At 43.9% G+C, this 16,843-nt stretch overlaps 1 protein-coding gene across 1 annotated transcript in view; it reads right to left on the bottom strand.

The window, feature by feature from the left end:
- afg2a (AFG2 AAA ATPase homolog A) overlaps positions 1-16,660 on the bottom strand; it is a gene marked incomplete at both ends in the record, with an annotated part of 166,113 nt that extends 149,453 nt beyond the window's left edge. Inside the window, 10 exons of the mRNA XM_083651875.1 lie at positions 5,026-5,179; positions 6,415-6,516; positions 8,481-8,604; positions 9,102-9,158; positions 9,388-9,517; positions 10,451-11,110; positions 11,878-11,936; positions 12,353-12,510; positions 15,992-16,116; positions 16,486-16,660. Coding sequence (XP_083508001.1) covers positions 5,026-5,179; positions 6,415-6,516; positions 8,481-8,604; positions 9,102-9,158; positions 9,388-9,517; positions 10,451-11,110; positions 11,878-11,936; positions 12,353-12,510; positions 15,992-16,116; positions 16,486-16,660 — 1,744 coding nt within the window. The remainder of the gene's footprint in view (positions 1-5,025; positions 5,180-6,414; positions 6,517-8,480; positions 8,605-9,101; positions 9,159-9,387; positions 9,518-10,450; positions 11,111-11,877; positions 11,937-12,352; positions 12,511-15,991; positions 16,117-16,485) is intronic.
- Positions 16,661-16,843: the final 183 nt, after the last annotated feature.

Below are 16,843 nucleotides of genomic sequence, written 5' to 3'. Positions count from 1 at the left end.
TGAAGCAACGGCGGAAAAATAATGATGCACTTTTAGTCAAGCTCTTCACAGATCTTAGATGCTTGTATTTTATTTCAAACTGTACTTAAACGTTAAGGAACTTTATTTTGTTGATTCACTGCAAAGAAAGTTTCTATTACGGTAGTTACCCTTGTCCCAAATTGAATCCAAATTCAAATGTGATCAACATAATCAGCTCATAAAAATTATGTTTTTTTGTTGTTGTTTTTTACTCCAATTCAGCTATCATCTACTGTAGCAGTAGCAACCAGAGCGACTGGAGGACCAACCACTTTAGAGTTATGGACGTGTGGTCCTTTACATCTGTAAAGAGATTTAAGTCTAAGATAAACACGGTGTCTGCCATTTTGAGTGTGAATACACCACAATACTTTAGGTAATAAAGACAACATTGACTACATTCACACTACACTACTATAATTACACTGACGAACTTTGATGAGCTGGACTTTGGTTTTGGAAGAGATCATATCAGATCTCACCTGAACAGGAGAGTCTGTGTTAAATTAGTAATTGTGCGCTTTAACAAACAAACAAAGACATATTACAAGAATATGTACATAAGCAAAGAACTGATCACTTCTACCAACCGCACAGTCAGATCAACTTGATGACCTGCACTGTCAAATCCATTAAGACGGCCTAATAGTAGTGAGTTGCATTGCCGATTTGTCTGGAGCTTTAAAAAGGCTTCTCCTCATGACCGTAGCGTTGAACCTGCCTTCGCCTGGTCAGTGCAGGAGATGGAAAGAGCAGCTTGTCTTAATATGTTGTGCAGTCGTCGCGGCGCAGGCTTAAACGGATCTGAGGTGACCTCGATGGAGTCGACTTTAATAGATGTGGTATGGCAGTGGTCTGGCATTGCATTACGTTCAGACTGGCCGCCGGGCCGTGATCAACGGTCATTAAGTGCTGATTATATATAACACATCTGTGGTCGACAATTTGTTTCTGAGGGTCGGTACGGCTCGAAACCGGACAAACAAAAGCTTCCCTAATGACATAAAGATTTCCATCCATTCTTATACACACATACAGGCACGCACAAGCATAATTGCAAACACACGCGCACAAGCAAGCACACACACACACACACACACACACACACACACACACACACACACACACTCATACATGAAAACCACCACCTTGGCCTTGCCATCCTTCCCCTTGCCCTTCTCCAGAGATGAAGAATCGATGTAAATAGTTTTGTGCAGAAGTGCTCCATAAGCAGGGCGCTATTGTATTAAAAGCAGGATGTGAACCCCCCCCACACTGCACTTTTCGTGTGTGTGTCTGTGTGTCTGTGTGTGTGCATGTGTGTGTGTGTGTGTGTGTGTGTGTGTGTGCGAATTTGATGTGCTACGTGTGCGTGCATGCTTTTCAGCAGCTGTGCGAGGGGACGGGGGACATGGGGGGGGGGCACTGGTGTGTGACCCGAGCCAGTCCCGGCCGCGATGTCCCCCCATCTTTATTTTGCAGGAAGCGGTGCGTCTGAGATTACGTTCCCCCTCAGTAGCTCATTGTTACCTGAGCAGGAGAAGGAAACAACTGCGGTTCCTACTTGAGATGTGTTTTTTTACGCCTCTTCTGCTTTTGTTCTTTCTCAATGAAAGCAAAGGAGGAAAAAACAGAGATCAACTCGTGGGCACACGTGTGCGCTTTATCTGCCGCTATTTGTGTCTATTTATATGTATCCATTAGTGCTGATTTGGGGGAAAGGTGTGATTGTGATTCTTGTGGACAATATTGCGATTTGCGATTGCGATATAATAAACAATTATATTAATTTGTTTCTGTTTTAATTTGTCTTGTTTCGCTTTTTACGCTCATTTTACCATAATGTCTAATAAGTGGGAATGAATAAATATCCACAATTTAATAAGATATAACACAACAGTGCACTATTTTTAACAAGTGCGTCAAGTCAGAAATACAGTAGATGACTGTACAAAACATTCTATTCAAATTATTTCAATGTTTTGTTTGTAAAGTGCTTATAAGCTTCTCATTGTGTGCTTCAAGTAAAGAAAAAACAACTGTGAACAAAACATTCACTTCAGAGTTTTTAGACAGACGTCACTTCAAACAGACGTCTGTGTTCTGCCATTTACATGTATTCTACAGTCCACCATTAGGGACACTATCGTAAAGTAGTCACTGTTGAGATGCTGTGAAATGAACTTCAGTTCATAGCAGAAGAACAGTAAGATGGCTCTCTCTCCCTCTTGGTAAGATGTTATGTTTATGTTAACGTTACGCATAACATTACTGTATATTTGCGGGAGTGGGAGAAGTCTCCCACCGGGGGCCGGTGGGGGGGGGGGGTGTTCTAAACTCATCCACACAAACACACACAAGCACAGACAAGCAAAACACAGTCACAACCCTTTTTCATGTGTGCAATTCATCTAAACTCATTAATAATGCTATATTAGGGGCTTATCTCCCACTGGTACTGGAAGGTGCACCTGACAGATATCTAAACTCCCCAAAAGTCAGAGTCCTTTAAGGGACACAGTGTTCACTTGTGTATAGAAAGTGGATACGATGCAGAGGAAACCAAGTTTTGCATATTGTATAACTAACCCTGTTCTGGAGGGGGGGGGGGGGTGTTCTGTAAAGCACAAAGAAACCTGTCATTGCATGTCAAAAGAAAAAGAAAAAAGTAAGACCTCTAAAGAAGAGTATAGAGGACAAGAGACAAACTCACTTTGTAGGCGGGACATTTTACTGGTAGTCTCCTTCAGGCCAAAATGGCGGAGGCGTGCATGTAGCTCTGTTCTGCGCTGATGTGATGTTGCAATGGAACGACCTATTAGCTTTCAGTTCTTATCCATCTAAGCTCTTTGCCACTAATACACTCTGACAGCCATATTTGGAGACCCTCAGGGAACTGATCATTTTGCAACCAACGCATATTGGTTTTGTGTTTAGATGTCAGCTTGTTACATTAGCGAGCTAACCACTACTATCCGTTCAACTATATGTGACTGTTTTGTTAACGTTATCTGATTTGCACTCCAGCTAGGAGAGGCATTTGTAGCGGCTATCCTCGGAGTGTTTTGGAGTAGAGACTAGGGCTAAAGACAAGACAGTTGACTGTGTCACACTAACCTATGTTTGGAAACAAGTCCACCCTATCACACTATTCACGTTTACTGAGAATGCTACCATCTTTTTCAGCCAACGTTATCTCTCTTTTTCTCGTCTCTCTTCTAGATAAGCTAACCATTATGGCACCACATGTGGTTGCTAGCAGATTTGCGGAACAGCTGCAAAGCTTCCATGAGTGTAGAATAGATTCTCCAAGGTGTTAAATTGATAGAACTTATTTCGAAACCTTTTCCTCACTTTTTAAAAAGCCCCCAGATACCCTGGCAAGCAAGCAAGCAAGCAAGCAAGCAAGCAAGCAAGAAAGAAAGAAAGAAAGAAAGAAAGAAAGAAAGAAAGAAAGAAAGAAAGAAAGTGTACTCTCTCAGGAGGCTGTTATTTTTGCTGTGGCGTACTTGTGAGGAGCAGTGTTTGTCTAGTGATTTGGGCTTGGAGAGTCGAGCACGGGTTCGGGGTGGGGGTGGGGGGGGGTGTGTTCTGGTTCTCCCTCCGGGGGAAGCGGGGAGGTTTCTCTGAAAACACCGCCAGTCACGTCTGGCCCTCTGCGGACACTAAATCACACTCTTCGCCAGAGTGCTTCCGCACAGCAGGCCCGGTTCCCTCCTCAGCTGGAAATGCAATACGCCACGTCCCCCATGCACTGGGACCACCCAGGAGGCATATGGGGTCGCGCTCGCGTGCACGCACCCACACGCGTGCACACACACACACACACACACACACACACACACACACGCGCACACGCACGCACACACACGCACACACACACACACACACACACACACGCCCACGCACACACACAAATAGGCACAAATAAATGCGCACATATAAGCCAACAGCCGTGTCCTCTGGATGCATGTTCTTGTGAGGTGGATTGGTTTTAGGGTTGAGGGGGCCGAGGAATTTCACAACAAGTAGTGGTTTCGGTGGTTTCTCTCACTGGGATGTGAACGCCACCGAAAAATCCCGACTTCCTCTTCTGGGCGTATATCAAAGAGCGGTTGTGTTCAAAAGGGGATGCAGACATGTGATCTACTGCAACAAAACATCGCAAAACAAACGGATGAGAAATAATAAGTTGGGGAAAGAAGACTCTCTGGCAAAACGATGACTGGGATTAGCTGTTTGGTCAAACTACTGATTGTGGCAAGCGGACGCGAAGAGATACCTGATCATACCTGATCGTCAATCACCTTCTGTGATCTAAGCCCTGTTTGGTTGCTGGTAGTTTGTCTGAGACTGGGATGTGCATCTACCGCTGCGACCGAGCAAACTAGTAAAAGACGGTAACCATTAAGGGGGCGGCTGCTATGTGTGGCTTTATTTTTCTTTCCAAATCACGTTGTTTCTCAGAACCGCAAATAAAATCCATTTAGTCCTCCACTTCCACCCTCTAATCCATTTGTTTTCTGTATGAGATCACTGCAAAGTCCAACACAATGCTGTTTCACAATTGTTTTGAGTTGCTGTGTGTGGACCTTCGCATTGCTTTTCACTATTGCCTCACACAAAACAGTATAACTGCTTGCAAAGGCTTTCACTTAAGTGTTGAGTCCCTCGTCGAGGTTCCTACACATTCTTACCAATCAAATTCCCTGACATTTGCATGAGCTACTGTAGCCAATTTTGATATTTAAGACTTGAGGGACTGAACTAAAGAATTTGGATTGTTGTTTTTAGTAATCACACAATTTATTTTCTGATTTTGGTGCCTTAGTGGAGGTCTACACTGTTGAGAGAGACTGGAAAGAACCAGAGTCATGGGCACATGGTACACACCTTAATCCAACAGAGCCAGCACGAGACAGCCCAACGTTTTTTCAATGCTGTTGGGCTTCAGGATTTGAAAATATCATTTTGAAATTCCAAAACGGTTGCGTGAGCACTTGCCTGCCTCTTTGCAGACAGCAGCGAGGTCTGCTCCTACGTATCCATGGGCGGCGTCTGCCAGCTGGCCCAGTTCCTCGGCGGTGGCGCTGCACGGTACCGAGCTCAGCTGCTTCTGCAGGATGTCTGCCCGCTCTGCCGCACTGGGAACTCCCACCTGTGGTACCAAGTCCAACAGAACAGATTCAGAACATTTCATCGCAATCTCTATCATGCATGATCCTAGCCTGATATTCAAACTGCATCGTCAATTCATAAACTCATTGCCTCTTCGTCTGAGATTGCCCTCACTTCAGAGCATTTCTATGAGGGGGCGGGCTTCGGTCTCCCCTAACCAATCACTAGAGACCAAGGTGTCCACGGCAACCTAACCTCACATCACCAGGCTCTTCCCCAGCTGCAGCAGCCTTGCTAGTCACTGTAGTCGGTAGTCACAAGCACAAGCTAAAGTAGCTAGCTAATGCTAGCCAGCTTCTCCAGGTTATGCAGCCCAAAGTCGTCCGACTTTGTACTTGTCGTTTTAATGCAAGTTCGGTAAAACTGCTTATAAGGTTAGTAGTCAATCTCTGCTTTGGCGTTAGCCAATCAGCACCCGTCAATGGATTTTCAAATGGAGAAAAGGCGTTTGCACATGGCAATTCCAGACCAAGAAGAGCCAAATCCACAACTGTGGAGTGGGCGTGGCTTCGAAGGTCTGGATCCAGGCTAGCATGATCCTTCTGCGATCTGAAAGGTAAAAGGTCTTCAAAGAACCTGTAGAGGTTCTACAGACTGGGAGACTTTAAGGGTCATTGAGGAATCCACTCATTACTATAGTTTGTATGAAGTTTTGGCCTTTAAGACTTTAAGCGCATCCTAATGTTGCACTCATTGGATGTAGGATAGCAAAAAGAAATGTCTACAATGTAAATGCAGTCAATCAGGATCTCAGAATCATTATTCTGATTATTTTTGTTTATATGTAGTATAACTAGTAACTGCACTTAACTTTTTAGAATAATTGGTAGAAAGTAGAGTTGAGAATAAAATGATTAAAAATGAATATCATCTCACCCCCAGGCTGTGATTCTCAGACAAAGGTGACCGTTTGCTTCATCTCAGGTTCCATCAAAATGGAATATTCATGACAGATGAAATATTAATGTGAGTGGTGTAGAAGATAAGATCAAGCAGTGCAGAATCAGATAGGGAAAAAGTGTATCAAGCTCAACTATTTTCGAGATGATAGAGTGCACGAGGCTCAAACTCAGGAGATTACGGTGGGCTAAATTCAAGCACTTGTATGGACCTGTTCATAAATCCAAGCACTGTCAACTACTTGATTTTTATCTGTTAAATTCAAGCACTTTGCAAACCCGTGGCACCCCGGGTTATATGGCTGGTAGTACCCACCTCCAGCTCCTTGTCGAAGCGTCCAGGCCGGCGCAGGGCGGGGTCCAGGGCATGGGGCCGGTTTGTGGCCCCCAGGACCAACACCTGACCTGCGTGACCCTCCTGGAAGGACAGAGTAAAGATCAGTGACGTTCGTACATCTCTGGTTTGGTGTCATATTCTTATTATGCTGCATACAGACGGAGTGATGTGAATAACCCATGTGTCTTGCACTACCACCCTTGCGTCGGGAGGTTCTGTTGTGCTTGAACCACAAGTCAGTATCTACTGGGTTACTATGCAAGTCATCAATGTCTCTTTACATGTGCCACCAAGCCAACATAATTGTAGCATTTGTTTTTAATGTGCCTACATTGCCAGATGGTGGGAGTTACCCCATAGTCGAGTGCAATCAGTGCTACAAACCTTTTTCAAGTGAATTTATAGTTTACCTTTGCGTGATTGACAACATAGCTAACAATATTTGAGCTGTTCTGACAGTACTCCAAGCCACGGCAACTTTTCCAGTGTTGATACGTGTTTATTTTTTTCTGACAATTATTTGGAGTTGACCAGTGTTGACTGGAGACTTGTTTGTCCACTCATAGAACCCTCCACTCTGTTCAAAACTAGCAAAAGTATCAAGTTGCCTCTGATGGGTGTGGACTTAATGATACAGTGGCACAGTGTTGATTTTTACAGTCGGAGTTAAATTAACCTTGACAATTTTCTGCGCCAATGCAAGGAATTATTTGCAAATCGCCACTGTCAGGTGACGAAAAACAGCCTTGTTTTTCACTTGAGCACCATGCATTTTTTTTTTTTTGCTCTATCGAAATGTCAAGAGGTTGGAGAATTTTCTCAACCTACAGAGAACCGTATAATCTTTTGCCATTTTGTAATCTTTTGAAGTGAAAACATGAAATCCATCAAAACCGGAGTTGACGAGGTTAAAAGCACAATTTTATTCGGCCCGGGTCTGGTGCTCCGCTTTAGTCAGCAGCGCCGCGTTTCTCGGGGTGGTCCGCCTGCAGGACGAGAAAGAAGGCTTTTTCCACCCATCTCCAATACCGCAGGGAGAACGCCAAACACAAATAAATTACAGCAGCAAGCAAGAATGCTGAGGAGCAGGAAGTGCTTTCCCCACATTCCGCAAAGGCCAACCAATCAGAGCTGGTGACCTTGGATCATACTCTGGTCTGGAAAACAGACCGGAGAGAGAGAGGAACAGGTCCGGGCAGCCGCTGTATCTGTGCATCATCACCAATCCAACTGAGGGCTCTTTCTGTTCCGCCTGGAGAGATGGAGATGTGCTTTGCTGATAAAGTTAGGCCAAATTGGCCGGTCATGGCGACCCGCGTGATTTGTTTCCCAGGCTCCTGCTGGGGGGGAGGGGAGGAATCCGGGTTCAGCGAGTCCTCTTTTTCTCATCAGGCGCTGAGCGAGCGCTGGGCGGACGGACGGCACCCTAGAGATACAGGCACTGAGTGTCTGAAGGCACCGAGTGTCTGAAGGGAGTCCAGCCTGGAGAGATGGTTTCACCATGACTCACAATCTGCATTTCCAATGAGAATACATTCTGCAAGAGCCAACATCTGTTGTGGAAAGCCATATTCATAAATCACATGTGTGGCTGGCAAACAAATAGTCAACCTAACAAAGAGTCCCTTGCAATGCTGGCTGTTTCTGATGTCGCTGGGCTGTGAAGATGTTATAAGCTTGGAAAAACATGTAAATTAGTTGAAATAAGGAGAGGAAGTACAACAAATATCTCTCATTTCTTTTTACCTAGTAACTTGTGACACTTGATGCGAACTTTGATGTCCTTAAAATTGAGTTTGATGGCAAGTTTTCCCCCCCATTTTCTTATCACAAATTCCCATAACAGATGCGGTATAGCAAAGGAGGCTTCAATACCATTAACCCATTCATACTGTATTTGCATTGTTATGTTAATAATGTTATGGTCTTGTCCCATTTTTGTTCTCCTGAGTGGGTAAATGTTAATTATAACCTAATAATATAAAGGAACATTTGCTGATTTTCTACCATATGTCTATCGGAGGACTTTCCATAGGAAAACTTACTGAACCAATCCCATCCATGAGAGTCAGGAGGGAGGCGACCACTCGCTTCTCCACTTCGTTCTGCGCTCCTTCTCGTTTAGGACACAGAGCATCCAGCTCGTCAATAAAGATGATCGCAGGCTGCCTGTCAAACCAAGTGAAAATATGATGCTGTTATACAATAACACTGACTGTACAGTGTGGCCGACAATCCTATCCAGACTGTAAAAATCCCCAAATCAACAGCTCTCATTGTACACTTCATTAAACAAAATTAAAATCTCATTGTCGTGTTCCACATGTTCAAGGATTCAATTAGAGGCCTTCAGGGAAACTCTGGAATTATAAATCTTTACTTTTATCCATTTGTGCATTGTGCCGTTTGTACTTTGAGTGTGATCGCTCCATGTGTAATGTGTGTCCCTTTTAAACACACAAATTCATATCGTTAAAAAAGTCAACAATCTCAACAAGACTTCACCTGTAAGCATAAATGCTAAATTTACAATTAATTAATGATTGAGAAATAAAAGACATAAGCCAACATGTCTAATGAAAGCGTGTAATGTATAGCATATGGGACACATTGGTGACTGGCATATTAAGAATGTGATGACCATGCTTATATACTGCAAAGTTTACCTTTGAGATGCATCAGAGAATATCTGCCTTAGCCTCGCTTCTGTTTCACCATAGAATCTGCAAAGATTATATAACAACAACGGACTTTTAAAATGGATTAAACATGGAATGACTGCACAAGAACCAGTCACAGAGTGAAACGGGACAGCGGGAGGAGTGGAGCAATGGTATGAGCAATACTGTTAGCCATACAGTATAGCAGCATAACATCCACTCCACACATCATACTGAGCCAACAAAACTATGCTTAAGGGCTGAAATCGCTCCTTTCCAAATATGACCATACTTGCTCATGATCTCAGGGCCGTTGATCACCGTCATGTGAGCTCCGACCTCATTGGCTATGGCTCGTCCAATCATAGTCTTCCCTGTGCCTGGGGGACCATACAGAAGAACTCCTCTGGGGGGTGGGATCCCTGCACGGAGAACAGCTTGGCATTTATGTCTCTTACTTCGTTGCATACCGAGTCCTGGCTTCCTGGAACTACTTACATTATTATTATAAATACATATTATAGCATCATTCATCTTCTGATTAGCACCATGATTTGACAGCTGGGACTGTTTAAATATGAAATGCATATGTGAAGTAATATGTATAGCCTGATTCTCTTAGGTAAACTGTGCATTTGCAAAATTAGAATATCATGGAAATACCATGGATGACCGTGGGCTTCAGCGGATTGTCAAGCAAAGACGATTCAAAAATTTGGCGGAGATTCAGAGGGAGTGGACTGAGGCTGGAGTCAGTCATAACTGAGAAGTAACTGCTGATTTTCTTCACACTATTCTAATTTCCTGAAATACTGTTTTGGGGGTTTTCTGGAGCTGTAGGCCAAAATTATGAAAAATGACACAACGGCTAGAAAGATTTCACTTTGTTTGTAATGAATCTATAATCTATGAAGGTTTCACTTTTTGAAAGGAATTATGGGGGGGAATATATATATATATATATACTGTATACACAGAGAGAGAGAGAGAGAGAGAGAGAGAGAGAGAGAGACAGAGACAGAGACAGAGAGATTGAGAGAGAGATTTATATATAGATATGAACTAATCAAACTCCCAAGAAGATGGAATGTTTTTCGACAGACTCTCAAACAAAGGGCTCTGATGTTGTGCAGCATCCCTGGACTAAAATTTGCACGTCAACATATTAAATCAAATCTAACCCTACACTTTAACTTGTTTTGTCTGACCATTTCGTTCTGAAATTGAGATTAGGTAGGTAAAAGCTGGGTGTGCATGCATCGCAATGCATATTGCTATCTTCACACACAAAAATAAAACATAAAACAAAACAATATCAACCTTTTGATCAGGTATATATTACATGTACTACAAACCATAGTTGGAGAAGAGCTCAGGGTGTTTCAAAGGAAGCTCAATAGTCTCTCTGATGACGTCCAATTGGCTGCTAAGACCCCCAATCATACTGTACGTGACCTTTGACCTTCTAGCCGCGCCGTTTTCCGGCTCATCTTGCGCTCCTCGCTTCCTGTCTCCGAAACTGACTTTAGTGGAGCAGGAGAGGCAGTAGAAGGTGTCAGTACTCAGCATGCCAGCAGGGGGAGCTGTGGGGGTTTTTCCTGCCTGCTCCGGGCTGAACACACTCTCCACACTGACAGCATCCTCCCATAAATCTGTGGGAGGATTCTGGGAGTTGTAGGCAGGAGTGAGGGGAGCAGCGTGTGGAGAAGGAGAGAGGATGGCCGGGCGGCGTGGGGTGCTGGCGGCTGGACCGGGCTCTCCGGGCGTGCCTGGCAAACCAGCATTGTCATCTTCCACAGTGAGCAGGCTGAGCTGCAGCGACAGGTCGGCTGACGTGGAGCCCAGCACAGAGCTCGTCAGTGAGGACTCCTCCGCATCAGGGCCCAGTCCCGGGGGAGGAACGGGTCTCTGGAGTGTGAGACCGTCCTCTCCTCTCACCGCTTCCACACGTAGACTGCAGGACCGGCCGAAGTATGTCAGGGGGATCACAGTTCCCGGTAGAACGATGTTCCCAACTGGAACAAGAGAGAGAAACGAGTAGGGAGAACATTGTGTGTTATTCCATCAAAAGATCATTTGTTTAGGGCAGCCTGTTCTATCGTAGAACCTCCAAGCAAATTAAAAATATATCTACTAATTCAGAATCTTTCAGGGTTTCCACACATTTCCATGCATAATATTTCAAAAGTTTTCCATGACTTTTCAAGGATCCATAATATCATTTTTCATGTAATGTGAGGCGGTGACTCTGAATCAATAACAGAAATTATTACTACACTTAGTACACTGGACAAATAGGACACAGACACACCTCTGTATATTGAATTTTAGCGCTTTAGAGTCACTGCATCACATTACATGGAAATTATTGAAATAAAACAGTTTTCCATAAAAATATTAATATAGAAAATACAAGAAGCACTCAAATACAATATAAAGAGGTGTGTCCAATTTGTCCAGTGTCAAAATGCCATGACTTTTCCAACATTTCAAGGATTATACTAATTCCATGATTTGTGCCAGCCCTAGAAATTTTGAAATTCTGGTTTTCCATAACCCTGATCTTTATTTTGTCAAGTGGAATACATGAAAAGGACAGAAGAGTATACATATCACTCCACAAAATTCAGTTCAGACATGATTATAATTTGACAAAAAACAACTTAAGGCAAATTAATAAAAAAAAAAGACAAATGTGACAGGCTATAAAAGCTGAATGTTTCCCAATGACATCATGAACTGCTCCTATAAACACGCAACTGTGTGAGGAAGACTGACTTACCCAAAGACCGCAGAAAAAAGTTCTTGAACTCTTCTGTTTCTAGTGTTTCATCTTTTTGCCTAAATGAGAATAATATAAAATTGAGATTTAAAGGACAACATCTCGGAAAACAACTTTGAGTGATTTGTAGACAGTGGAACTGCAGTTGCCAGTGTCTTGCCAGCAGATGGCAGCCTTTACCAAATAAACAAAATACAGTCTTACTGAACCTGTGTGTGATACTTTAAAGGTCTATGAAAGCTTTGAAAGCTTTTTTTTTTTTATGATTCCAGATATTATCAGAATGATGATTATATAATTACAGTAATTAAATGTATTGCAATTTAGAATATTTGTACATGTGATACAGTAATATTTCTAAACAACAGAGAGGCAATCTGAAATAAACTGTTTAGTAATTTTGTGATTTCTATGATTATTACATGTCAGTTTGTACATCTGCTTTTTGTCCCTGTTTCCAAGTGGACAGCTTTACCTGGCAGAGAGAAAAACCTCCTCAGCTTGAAGCAGTGGACCGGTTAGAGGTTGTAACGTCACTGCGTCCCCCGGCTTCACTCTCAGGTTACTCTGGCCACATTTCTGAAGGCCCAGTTTCCCACCGGGGAAAGAAGACACAGGCCAGCCCAAACACACCTGGGAACAGAGAGGGAAAACATGATGAATTATTAGGAAACGTTTTCAGAGCTGCAAATTAGTTCCCGGCAGACCAATTATTTCCTTTAATATTTAGCACAGTGCCGGGCAAGTGATGTGAATATCATTGTTAGTGGAGCTTCAAGATAAAAACACAACAGGCAAAAAAGTATGTTATTGAATTTGTTGTTGCATCTGATGGTGGTTATATCACTTGGTTTTTTTTTAATCTGGATTGGGCTTCTACATGTTTTACCTTGGATTTTGGCACAAGGGATAATAACATCTTGTCCTGTGCATTAATGAATGTATAGAGCAGACTATACGAGGGATCAGCCGATCAGCATTTTGATGAACAAACGGCATCACTGGGTGAAAACAGGTAACTTTATAATGGGACCCTATGGACTGTGGAGCCAGCCTTGAGTGTCTCACTCTAGCCGGCTGTGCTGTTTAGTAAATTCACTTCATTTTAAAAACTGTGACAGTTCACACAACTTTAACACGACATGCATATATTATACATCAGACTCTTGAGCTACTTCTGCTCTCACTCAGAATGTCAAAATATAAGCGATGTGATGTATACTTTTTGAGATACTATCGCCCGCCCTGCAGCTCGCCGAGCTGGCCCTGCAGCCCCCCCGCAGCTCGGCTGCTGCGTGGCCTCGCAGGCGCAGCGCACAATTGCCCAACTTTGCATCACTGGTGACATCACTCACTGATGACATCACAATGATGTCACAATGTCTATGACATCATCAGTGATGTCACAATTGCTCGTCCGAGTGTAACCAAAAACCATTGCTCGAGTGACATCACTGATGATGTCACAATGCCTATGACATCATCAGTGCCTATGACATCATCAGTCGACATGTCATAGCCGCCGTTTCTCAATGTTAAGGATCCTTCCTTGGCAGGATGGGTCTTCCTACAGAGGGCAGGCAAGAGTCATTCCTCGCTGGCTAGGAAAAAACATGGAAGGACCCATCCTGCCGAGGAAGGAGCCTTAACATTGAGAAACGCCGGTTTTGGTTCATAATGATGATGTCACTGATGACATCACTGTCTTATGCCTCCCACACACTAGAGGATAAAATGCCCGATTTAATGCCCGATTCCCCTCGGGGGGGCGTGGCCCGATTCGAGGCTAGTCTCAACCGATTTTTTGTCAAAATAATTGTCAAGTGTCTGGTGTCAATAAATTATTGATTGAATCGGAGCCTGCCCGATCTCGAATCGGGCATATCAAACATGTTTGATATTTACGATGGCTGTCTCCCGACGGAACCCGCAATAGCCAATGAGAGCGAGCAGACCGGGACCCGTCGACGCGTCATACCCGGATGTTAATGCAGCGCTCACAACAAACGAGCAACAGCCATGGCAACAGCAGAGCCATGTAGCTCCTCTCTCCCCAGGATCCTCACAGCAGCTTCAAACAGGGTGGACAGCGGCGGATGGCTCTCCAAACATGTGCCGAGCGGAGCGGTTTGCTTCAAGGGAGCGGATATGCTGTAATATGAGCTCTCAGACAGGACGTTGTTTTAGCTAATTTTGCGAGGGTGTCCGCGCTGCTTGTAGTGGACCCGCCGCTCGGTGCATGTTTGGAGAGTCATCTGCTGTTGTCTGTGGGGGAAAAAATGCGGTTTTGTGGGATATAAACAGCCTACAGTCTAGTTGCTGGAATCGCTTTGAGTCTGTACTTCAAACGGCTGGTGTGTGGTCTCGCAGTCTGGCCGAATCGTCTAGTGTGTGCGTTCAGGCGATTTTAATGTTAAAATCTGATGAAATTGTCCTTATGTCTGTGGTCTCTCATCATTTTAAAATCGGTTAAGATTTGAAAATCCTCTAGTGTGTAGGCAGCATAAGGCATTCTGACATCAGTGGGACAAACACAAACATCACTGATGATGTCACAAATTGCATCATCACAATTACTCTTATGACATCACTGATGATGTCACAATGCCTATGACATCATCAGTGATGTCATAATGCACAATTGCTCAAGTGACATCACTGATGACATCACTTATAGTTGCGTGACATCATTTCTGGGCCAAAAATCGCAGACAGATGCCCACTTGCTCCCTTATATAGATTAACATTGGTTTAGCACAACTCATACTAGTTAACTGATGCGGGGTTCCGCATTTCTGGGTAGTTGTGATGTCATGCTGATTCAGCCTATAGAATGGGATAATAATTTAATCTAGTGTGGTATAATACCTGTGCAGCTCGTTAGTAGCATCTAGTGTGGTATGTGGTATAATACCTCTTGCTGTCCTGTGCAGCTCGTTAGTAGCATCTCGTGTGGTATAATACCTCTTGCTGTCATGTGCAGCTCGTTAGTAGCATCTCGTGTGGTATAATACCTCTTGCTGTCATGTGCAGCTCGTTAGTAGCATCTCGTGTGGTATAATACCTCTTGCTGTCATGTGCAGCTCGTTAGTAGCATCTCGTGTGGTATAATACCTCTTGCTGTCATGTGCAGCTCGTTAGTAGCATCTAGTGTGGTATAATACCTCTTGCTGTCCTGTGCAGCTCGTTAGTAGCATCTAGTGTGGTATAATACCTCTTGCTGTCCTGTGCAGCTCGTTAGTAGCATCTAGTGTGGTATAATACCTCTTGCTGTCCTGTGCAGCTCGTTAGTAGCATCTAGTGTGGTATAATACCTCTTGCTGTCCTGTGCAGCTCGTTAGTAGCATCTTGTGTGGTATAATACCTCTTGCTGTCCTGTGCAGCTCGTTAGTAGCATCTAGTGTGGTATAATACCTCTTGCTGTCCTGTGCAGCTCGTTAGTAGCATCTAGTGTGGTATAATACCTCTTGCTGTCCTGTGCAGCTCGTTAGTAGCATCTAGTGTGGTATAATACCTCTTGCTGTCATGTGCAGCTCGTTAGTAGCATCTCGTGTGGTATAATACCTCTTGCTGTCATGTGCAGCTCGTTAGTAGCATCTCGTGTGGTATAATACCTCTTGCTGTCATGTGCAGCTCGTTAGTAGCATCTAGTGTGGTATAATACCTCTTGCTGTCCTGTGCAGCTCGTTAGTAGCATCTAGTGTGGTATAATACCTCTTGCTGTCCTGTGCAGCTCGTTAGTAGCATCTAGTGTGGTATAATACCTCTTGCTGTCCTGTGCAGCTCGTTAGTAGCATCTAGTGTGGTATAATACCTCTTGCTGTCATGTGCAGCTCGTTAGTAGCATCTAGTGTGGTATAATACCTCTTGCTGTCATGTGCAGCTCGTTAGTAGCATCTCGTGTGGTATAATACCTCTTGCTGTCATGTGCAGCTCGTTAGTAGCATCTCGTGTGGTATAATACCTCTTGCTGTCCTGTGCAGCTCGTTAGTAGCATCTAGTGTGGTATAATACCTCTTGCTGTCCTGTGCAGCTCGTTAGTAGCATCTAGTGTGGTATAATACCTCTTGCTGTCCTGTGCAGCTCGTTAGTAGCATCTCGTGTGGTATAATACCTCTTGCTGTCCTGTGCAGCTCGTTAGTAGGACTGGTCTCCCTATGCAAACACCTGCTGCCTTCATTGAATTGAGGCTCAGCTGGGCTAGAGATGATCTGCAACTTTTGGGCGTCTTGTCATCTGCTGTAAACAAACATGAGACACAAAACATAACTTTTCCATGAATGTGGCCAGAGTGGGAGACTTTTTTTTTTTACTTCTCAAAATTCAGCAGCCAGCCACTTTCACCAAAGACAGAGTTTGCTAGTTTCCCCCAGCCTTTGACTGGTGTCGAGAGTAAATAAAGAACATGCCATAACATGGTACCACATGAGAAATTGCATCAGACAGTCACATCCCTCTGCACCACCAGGCGCATCACTTTCCTTCCGGTCCAAATGGTGCACCTCATGTCAAGTAACGACAATTTGCAGATTGGATAATTTGGTGTATCATATGTGTATCATATCAAAGTCTGTAAAAGAGTTCGGCTAATCTGTGCCAAAGTGTTACCTTTCTCAATGAAATCGATGACAGTAAATGAGTTGCTGTTGAGAGTTTTGCAGCTGCCCCCGTCCTGTCCCGAGCTCTGGAGGCTGGATGAGTCATTTGATCCGTCCTTCAGTCCAGGTGAACTGTCTCCTTCGCTGGCTCTTTTCGATTTGCCTTTATTTTTCTTTGAGGACATCGCGTTAGCTAACTGTCTTCAGCACGTGAAAGTGTAAACATGCAGCCGTGTAGTAAACTTCCTGGTTCAAGTTTAGCCCCGCCCCATTACCGTAAACATTGTATTTTTTCCTTACGAGACCGAACGTAACGTACCGGGGGGCTAGAAGGCGGTCATTCTTCAAAGTATTTTACCAGAGCATTA

Source organism: Poromitra crassiceps (assembly GCF_964638095.1).
Source record: "Poromitra crassiceps genome assembly, chromosome: 15".
Taxonomy (NCBI): domain Eukaryota; kingdom Metazoa; phylum Chordata; class Actinopteri; order Beryciformes; family Melamphaidae; genus Poromitra; species Poromitra crassiceps.
This window is presented reverse-complemented; position numbering and strand designations above follow the sequence as displayed.